This window comes from Gekko japonicus, unplaced genomic scaffold (genome assembly GCF_001447785.1).
Source record: "Gekko japonicus isolate JY-2015 unplaced genomic scaffold, Gekko_japonicus_V1.1 scaffold1855, whole genome shotgun sequence".
Lineage (NCBI taxonomy): Eukaryota > Metazoa > Chordata > Lepidosauria > Squamata > Gekkonidae > Gekko > Gekko japonicus.
The window spans coordinates 153960-163566 of record NW_015176508.1 but is presented as its reverse complement, the minus strand read 5'-3'; the positions used below and the strand labels follow the sequence as shown (position 1 = coordinate 163566).

Genomic DNA, 9607 nt, shown 5'->3' with positions numbered 1-9607 from the left:
TTGCCGCTGTGCCAGTGATAAGACTGAGACGCTGGTTTAGGCCTCCCCTGCTGCTGATAAGTGCCCCTGCTGGCCAGCTAACTGGCAGTGTGAGGGGGCAAGGCTCGGAGGACCCTGGTAACAGTGCATTTCATTTTTAAGAAAGGATCCACTAGGGCAAGCTCATGTTTCTTTGCTGCCCTCTGGTAGTAAGACAGGGTCTCATTTTACATAAAAGGTGATCCAAGGACAAGTGCAGAAATTCATTACAGAATGAGAATGCCAGTTTGGTGTAGTGGTTAGGAGCGTGGACTCTGATCTGGCAGAACCGGGTTTGAGTCCCCACTTCGCCACATGCAGCTGCTGGTGTGACCTTGGGTCAGTTACAAGTTCTGTCAGAGCTGTTCTCTCAAGGACAGTTCTAGGAAGAGCTCTCTCAGCCCCACCTACCGTCACAGGTTGTCTGTTGTGGGTAGAGGAGGGGAAGGAGATTGTAAGCCACTCTCCTTTGGGTAGTGAAGGGTGGGGTATCATTCCAATCTCCTCCTCCTCCAGAAAAGAAGTCATTAAACCACTCAGTGACAGGAGCTGTGCTGGGAAAAGTTATTACCTAACAAGGGGAGATTGTTCTGCAAAAGTTAGGATTTGAAGAATGAGAGTGAAGAGTTTGGTTCTGCCAGCATTAGCCTAACAGGAATGTGAAATCAAGATCTGAGGGGGAAATCAGATCTTCTGTTACGAGTTTCCTAGTTGTTGTTGTTTTTTGACAGACAGACACCCTTTATTGGCCTTTCAGAGATAAAAGTACATTAAAATGTAGGAATACATAAAAAATGTGGCTGTCATACAAACAGCAAGAAAAAACTGATCAGTTTATAGTTTCCCTGATTTGAATTGCAGATTGAAGAAAACAGGCAACATTAAAAGTTACAGCAGAATTTTGCCCTGAGAGTAGCAACTGGACTTTGACTCTCTCAGGGAGACCACACCATGTAAAAAGAAGGGAGTTCAGAAATTTATCCCGGGTCTTAGTATAAAATGGGCAATTTAAAAGAATGTGGGAAACGGATTCGATGGCACCATGACTACAAGGGCATTGTCTAAGTTCATAAGGGATTTTATGTCATCTTCCAGAAAAGATAGCCCATGGCAATACGTTAAATCTGGCTGACTTAAATGCCCTTCTTTGATGGGGGTCAGTTAAAGAGCAAAAATAAGTAGCTGTCTGGCCCAGTGTCTAATCCCAGATGAATTGCTGCCTCAGTCAGGCACTGAAATTGAATATCTTAAAGCCTGCGTTTGATTGCATGAAATATTGTGGAGGCAGATGATGAAGGGGATCTAAAGGTCCTAAGGACCTAATTTTTTTTGGACTAATTTCAGCCAATCACACTGGCTGCTGGACCACTTACAGTGAACGACACAGCCATTCCTCAGAGCTGGAAACCACTTCTAGGGATGGGAAGTGTTGTCCAGCATTTCAGTGTCTTGGACCCCCTTCACTTCTGCAGGAGTATACCGCATACCCTGCAGTTGTGGACAGGTTTACATTGGGACCATACAGTGTAGCATCCAGAGAAGAATAAAAGAACATGAAAGACACTGCAGACTGGGCCAACCTGAAAAATCAGAAGTAGCTGAACATAGCTTAATTCAAACAGGACATCGTTTCTTATTCCCGGCACCCTAGCATTTTTTTCTGGGCCCCCTCCCTCCTGGGCTGGCCCCGAAGTGAATTAATGTAATTAACTTTGGTTTAATTAGCTGTGGCCCCCTTGAGGCCCCCTTCCAAAAAAAATCCCTAACTAGGGGCTGGGGGGAAGAAAACTCTTGCAGTCTACTTTGGTTTTTTTGTTTTAGTGAAATATGACAAATTTACAGGTCAAGTATAACAGAGGTGGAACAATCACTGTCAGAACCCTGCCTAACCCAGCAAACAGGAAGTTGCTTAAATGTTATCTACCTGCCCAAACTACTTATTTATTCAAATATTCATATCCTACTTTTACTGTGACTCAAGGCAGCTTACAAGTCATACATCTTAATAGCGTATCTCCATGTCGTTGATCGTAAGGTCCACAACCCAGTTTCTAATCTTATTATCGGGTTGCAAGCACAATTGGGAATTCCCAGGATGTTTGCACCACCACCCAACCCCGTCTGCAGCCTCTCAAGGTCTTTGGCAAGCCCACATGGCGGCCACAAGGGTCCCTCACACAAGACTGCAGGTAACAGAGTTGCATAATTTGAGCTGCGCTGAAAAGGACTGTCCACCTTGCATAAAATAAGATTTCCTCCAGGAATCAGGCAGAAGCTTAAATCTACTTTTTGTATTTTTAAAATGGATTTTGCATGTCTTGAGTGCACCAAAATGGTTGGCCAGAGACTTATAAGAACAGTCTTGCTCACCTGGGTCCCCGCCGCTGCCACCTGGCCAAGCTGGAAAGAGACCCCCCTGGGGGGGTACGGTTGCCAAATTCAGGTGGGGAAACTCCTGGATACTTGGAGGTGGAGCCAAAGGAGGACAGGGACCATCCTCCAAAGCATCCATCTTCTCCAGGGAAACTGATCTCTGTAGTCTGAAGATGAGCTTTAATTCTGAGGGACAAGACCTATTTAAATACGAAGGGTTCTTAGCACAAGGTCCCTGCCCCAAGAACCTTACAAATGGAGATGCGTGAAATTTCACCAAGATCAACGGGGTATTGAACCAGACATAAGAATACACCTTTGAAGTGTACTTCTTTAAGGAAAAAGGCCTGCAGTATCAGAAGCGGTTCTAAATCGCTGGCAGCTACATCTTCTGTACCTTGTCTAAGATCCTCAGACAGGAGTGATTCACCTGTTAAGTGCGTGTTTTTGTCCTACAGAACTGCCAGAGACTGGCATGCATGTGAAGAGTCCACACCCTGCACAGGTTCAGAGGGGTTTTTTGCATCATCCAGATACCTCTAAGCCATAATTACATCGACCCACAGGGAGTTCCGGCCTTCTGCCCAGCAATGAAAGCAGACAAACACAATTCCCAGGATGTTTGCACCACCACCCGACCCCGTCTGCAGCCTCTCAAGGTCTTTGGCAATCCCACACAGTGGCCACAAGGGTCCCTCACACAAGACTGCAGGTAACAGAGTTGCATAATTTGAGCTGCGCTGAAAAGGACTGTCCACCTTGCATAAAATAAGATTTCCTCCAGGAATCAGGCAGAAGCTTAAATCTACTTTTTGTATTTTTAAAATGGATTTTGCATGTCTTGAGTGCACCAAAATGGTTGGCCAGAGACTTATAAGAACAGTCTTGCTCACCTGGGTCCCCGCCGCTGCCACCTGGCCAAGCTGGAAAGAGACCCCCCTGGGGGGGTACGGTTGCCAAATTCAGGTGGGGAAACTCCTGGATACTTGGAGGTGGAGCCAAAGGAGGACAGGGACCATCCTCCAAAGCATCCATCTTCTCCAGGGAAACTGATCTCTGTAGTCTGAAGATGAGCTTTAATTCTGAGGGACAAGACCTATTTAAATACGAAGGGTTCTTAGCACAAGGTCCCTGCCCCAAGAACCTTACAAATGGAGATGCGTAAAATTTCACCAATATCAACGGGGTATTGAACCAGACATAAGAATACACCTTTGAAGTGTACTTCTTTAAGGAAAAAGGCCTGCAGTATCAGAAGCGGTTCTAAATCGCTGGCAGCTACATCTTATGTACCTTGTCTAAGATCCTCAGACAGGAGTGATTTACCTGTTAAATGCATGTTTTTGTCCTACAGCACTGCCAGAGACTGGCATGCATGTGAAGAGCCCACACCCTGCACAGGTTCAGAGGGGGTCTTTGCATCATCCAGATACCTCTAAGCCATAATTACATCGACCCACAGGGAGTTCCGGCCTTCTGCCCAGCAATGAAAGCAGACAAACACCAAGGAAGGAGAGGAGGAATATCTTCTCTCTTGTTCACCTTCCCCACTTGGCTTTTTCTTACAGAAAGAGGCCAGTTCCCACCCTGCAGTGGCCTAGGGGGAACCAGCCACAGAGAAAGCCGGCTTCTTGCCAAAAAGGCATTCCCATAAACACTGACAGAGACAACCGACTTCTCAAGAGGCAAACACAGGTCTCTCTGCTTTGAGAGGAGGAGATTGGATTTCTATCCCGCCCTTCACTACCCAAAGGAGTCTCAGAGCGGCTTACAATCTCCTTTCCCTCCCCCTCCCCACAACAGACACCCTGTGAGGCAGGTGGGGCTGAGAGAGCTCTGACAGAAACGGCTCTTTTTCAAGAACAGCTCTTGTCAGAACTACAGCTTGCCCAAGGTCATCCAGCAGGTGCAAGTGGAGGAGTGGGAGAATCAAACCCGGTTCTCTCAGATTAGAGTCCGTGCACTTAACCACTACGAAGAAGAAGAGGAGGAGGAGGAAGAGATTGGATTTATACCCCGCCCTTCACTACCCAAAGGAGTCTCAGAGCGGCTTACAAACTCCTTTCCCTTCCCCTCCCCACAACAGACACCCTGTGAGGTAGGTGGGGCTGAGAGAGCTCTTTCAAGAACTGCTCTTTCTGTAGAACTCAAAAAAACACAAGGCACAACTCAGCTCAGGTTGAACACTTCTTGAAGTCCAGTGATTTCTGTAAGAAAGGTTTTAAGGGCTGAAATCTCTCCTGTTGAAATTAATGGGACTGAAAAGTACCTTAATGTTGGCTGGACCATGCCCATATTGTAAGTTTATTTTCAACAATGCAGCACAACCCATTTTGTTGGTTACATGACCACAGTCATAAGATTCCAGACAAGTTAACAAAATATTATGAACACAACTGAGAGCACTTGGAGATATGGGGCTGGACCCTACAGATCTGCCCTGCTAGTGGAGGTGCCGGGGAAACAGATCCCCAAGATCCAAACCACAGAAACTTTCCAAAATGAGCACTGCAAACAGAAGGAATGTCAAAAGAGGAGGAGTTCCCCACACTTAATATTCAGGTTTTGAAAAGTATCCCAGAAGCCTCCATCGTCAGGCACAGCACAAACCGGAAACTGAACACAATGGGCATGATCCAGCCACCGTGAAGCATTTCTAAGTTCAATTGATTCCAAGGGGGAGACGGCCACAATGTGCTAACTCTCCCAGTGGGGGTGGGGAGTCAATGAAACTTAAAAATATTTGACTTTGGATGGACTGTGCCAAGGCAGCTTTTCCACATCGGTAACTAAAGTCCTGCTTCACAGAAACAAACAAAAAAGTCAAGCTACTGAGAAAAATACAATGAGGGGGGCAACATTGTCATTTTAAAAACTGCTGGATATTCCCTGTCAACCACCACCAATAGCCCAAGGCAAGCAAAGGGATAAACTGTAAGAGTCAAATACCAGTGGATTTTTGTTTCTGGATACAATGGTGAAGAAACACAGAGTGATCCTAAATAGTAAAAAGCTCAGAGTAGCACCTTTAAGACTAACACACTTTATTGTAGCATAAGCTTTCGAGACACACAGCTCTCTTTGTCAGCTGCATGGAGGGTATGAAGACACTGGCCAGAGATATTCTTCATACCCTCCATGCATCTGACAAAGAGAGCTGTGTTTCTTGAAAGCTTATGCTACAATAAAGTGTGTTGGTCTTAAAGGTGCTACTCTGGGCTTTTTACAATTTGCAGCAACAGACTAACACAGCGTAGTGATCCCGAATGCAGTTCTTTTTAGCAGAACAACACAATAACCCGCCCCTCCCCCCCCAAGGCAGAATTGAACATGTTAAAGTCTCCTTCGAGTCCATGGGCTTCAGCCTGCATAGCTGTGCATGTGACGGCGGCGGCCCTGTGCCCCTTACTGGTGACCCCTAACAGACAGGATGGCAGAGCGGTTGCAGGGACATACAGAACTCCTTCACCTGCATGAACAGGCGCTTTACGGTTACGGTACGCTGCTCTCAGGGGACTCAAAAATGTACATATTTACGTAGTTTTTAAAAAAAGGGGGGGGCATGGAATCCAAGGGCTACTCGAAACAAGGCTTGTAGGATGGCCGTCTAGTACTTCATGCTGCTGTAAGCCGCAAAGGTCTTTATGAGTTCATCTCACTGCCATTTTGAACATGCTTAAAATAAATTATATTCCACAAGCAGTACTGTGTTTTTGACTTAACAGTAAACGTAGCAAGCAAATTCATAAGAGGACTGGAATGTAAATTTTTACCTTGTACCCCCCCAAAAAAAACAAAACAAAAAACCAACAACAAATGAACATTATGGCAACTGGGAGCAAATTTTTCTGACATGCAGATTTTGAGCAGTGTGCCTGCCGTAGTTTTTCCTTTGATGCCCTCAGATTCCCATCTGTTGCATCCAACTTCCTCTACCACTGTTTGACGTGAATGAGAAAAAGGAAGGTCTCCTGTTTTCCCTGCTGAAGTACAATTGGCACCATGAGTGTGTCATGCAAGTAGGTATTAATAGACTTTTTCAAAGCCTAACTGTAACTTAAAGGTGCTCACACACAAACATGGTCCAGAGTTTGACGGAATCAAGAAGGTCCAGCTTGATGGATGAAGGAAACTCCTGAATACTCTTTGCTGCATGCGCTCAGTTGGATTTATGCTTCTGCCATTTTAAAAACAGACTTTTCAAAAAAAATAATAACAAACCGCAAGGTGTTTGCATCCCGTGTCAGCCTAGAATGGCTTATGCAACAATTCTTAGTTCAGTTGCTGCAACAAGTATCACTATGTAAAGCACAGATTTCCTTGCTGAAGACCAAGATGATATACGATCGCGGGGAGAGGGGCGGGGCGGAAATGTAGCCGAAGAGACCCTTCTTTTTAACTTCCGATGATTTCAGAGGGGGAGTGTGTAAGCATGAGCTGCTCTCCCACCCAGTGGAACGGACTGTGCCCAGGGATTGGTCCAGTGAAGAGTAAAAACTTGTTTTCCCTATACAAAGGTTTTAAGGGTCTGCTTTTTTGTCTTTTCAACATTATTCACAATATAACTTGTAGTTCTTGCAGCCAGAAAAGTGGTTCTAGAATATACATATCACAATGACATTTGCTGGACAGTTCAAGACAGTAGCCCTGTGCAGCCAGTCTGCACATTAACTCACCATGCAGGGAAGAACATCCGGAGAGAGCCCGCAGGCCACGGCACAAATGGGTGGTGAACCAATCCATGCGGGCACCCCCAGCCCCATAATCCACAATGCCGTTTTCTGATGCCACAGGAACCTCCTTCCACGTATTTGCATCATCCAGCCAACCCCGCAATCACCCTGGGGCCAGGCGGACATGCGCATGCCCCCCCTCCCATTGCCCAGTGAGTTAACACAGGGATGGGGCCCATCAACTGATCACTAGCCGGGGTGCCTCCCTCCGGGGCAAGGCAGGGGAAGGTGCTTTGCACCAGAGGACGCCACCACCACCACCACCACTTGAACAGATCTGTGGGATCGATGCTACTAAGATGCATGTAGAAACTTCCATGGAAATTTAAAATGGTTGACTGAAACCTGGCAAAAATATTGGCAGACTTCTTGAACACCAGCGCAAACAATAAAAAGACAGCTGGATCCACAGACGATCAAAACTTATTTTGGCAATGCAGACGATCTATTGTCCGTGAAGTTCTGTCACAAGCTCTGAAGAATACTCTTGTACTTAGAGGCTCTCCCCAAAAGTCAAACACGTGGCAGCCGATTCCCAGGCCCAGCAGACTCCTAGAGTGTCCTCAGATTATTCCTTGTGGGGCTTTCTTCTTGGCTTCTCTTCATAAGACTCTCCGTATTCGTTCACTCTGCTCTTATCCACAGGATAAAGCCTGGCGGAGAAAAAGAAAGGTCGGTTACACGTTCCGGCACAAAGACCCCACCTGGCCTTGGCTTCGCTGGCCGTTCCTCTCCCGGACATGCCTTCTGCTTACCTGCCCGCAGGAGCAACTGAGCAGTCCTGCAAGTGTTGCCATCGTGGCGACATATGTATGACTGTATATATTTTTACATATCAGCCAACATGGTCTATTTGTATCAGACCTCTGAGGAAGGCCTGTGAAGGCCGAAACGCGTTAGGTCTATTTCATCAGCCTTTGTATGTTTTTATATTTGTATATGAGGTGCGACTGGGCCCTTATTCGTTATTTTAATCTGTGTTGAATAAATACATGTCTATTTTTTAGGTTTCATAATTAGATTTTAAGAGTTGGCCCTCTTCTATTCTTGACTAACCTTTATAGGTTCTGAAAGCCACCGTGGGCACCACCAGCACTACTAGCAAAAGGCCCACTGATGGAGAGAGGGAGGGGTGGGACTGGCGGCGGGGGGAGACCAGGTCTGATTTTAACATCACCAAAATGCAGTTCCACATTAAAAAAATAAAATAAAAAATGACATCCCACTTTTCTCCATCATGGGGATTCACAGTGGCTTAGGACACTGGCAACCAACACACTGTGAGGCAGGTGAGACTGAGACGGGCTCAAGGTCGCCCGGCCAGCTCCCACTGGGCAGAGCTGGAATGTGGACCCCCCCCCGTCCCGAGTCCCAGCTGACACTCTCACGTGCCCCCCCGGCTCTTCCTGCAAAGCTGCTGGGAGAGGAAACTGGAGATGCAACCCTCCTCCCACCCAGCCCCAGGGAGGTAGAAGATGACGCGGAACTTTGTTTTTGGCTATTCCAAGGTGATGCATGACAGCCACCCACGCCCGGGACCCCCACGGCTCATTCTCAGGGACCCGGAGCAGCAAGCTGAAACCAGCTTTTCAGGCAGCCAGTCAGACCCCCTGGGGCTATCGGGGTCCTCCCCCAAAACACACCTTTGAGGGCTTCTTCTACCAGGCCTGCCTGCCTGCTGTAACTACTGGACATAAAAACTGGAGATGGGAAGCAACAACCTGGCACTCACTGCATTTTGCCCTTTGCACACGGCGGACTGCCAGGCCACACATTCACAGACACCCCCTGGGACACGACTTAGTGATATGTGCGTGTTCCACTGGTAGCCCAGCTGTTCAATAGGCCATCATCAAGCCCCACCCAGAGAATCTCAGGGTTTGGAAGGAGGAGAAGGAGAAGAAGAAGAGGATGAGGAGGAGACTGGATTTATACCCCACCCTTCAGTACCCTAAGGAGTCTCAGAGTGGCTTACAATCACCTTCCCCCTCCCCACAACAGACACCCTGTGAGGGAGGTGGGGCTGAGAGAGCTCTCTCGAGAACTGCCCTTGAGAGAACAGCTCCGAGAGAACTTGTGACTGACCCAAGGTCACACTAACAGCTGCATGTGGAGGAGTGGGGAATCAAACCCACTTCTCCCAGATTAGAGTCCGCGCTCCTAACCATGACACCAAACTTGGTGACTCTGCTCCTTACTCGCCAGTGGAATCATATGCCCACCCCCTATTACGGCCTTGTTCCCCTAACCAGCGCTGTCTGATGTTAAGGCTGGGGAACGCATGAAGTAATGCTTTTGCCGTGGTTGCTTCTGAACTCTAAAATTCATTACCAGGAAAAGCTGTCTGGATACTTGGCTTTTCCGTGGCATGTAAAAACGTTTCAAAGTGATTTGGGGATGAATCATTAAATTATACTGTACTGATCAAATAATTTGAGTTGCTGCACTGTACAATTGCTGATTTGTTTTAAACGGTTCTTGAT

At 47.0% G+C, this 9607-nt stretch overlaps 1 protein-coding gene across 1 annotated transcript in view; it reads right to left on the bottom strand.

The window, feature by feature from the left end:
• Positions 1-6764: 6764 nt before the first annotated feature.
• Positions 6765-9607, bottom strand: part of CLPTM1L (CLPTM1-like) — a 31484-nt gene continuing 28641 nt past the window's right edge. The window contains exon 16 of the mRNA XM_015427341.1: positions 6765-7777. Coding sequence (XP_015282827.1) covers positions 7693-7777 — 85 coding nt within the window. The 3' untranslated portion in view covers positions 6765-7692. The remainder of the gene's footprint in view (positions 7778-9607) is intronic.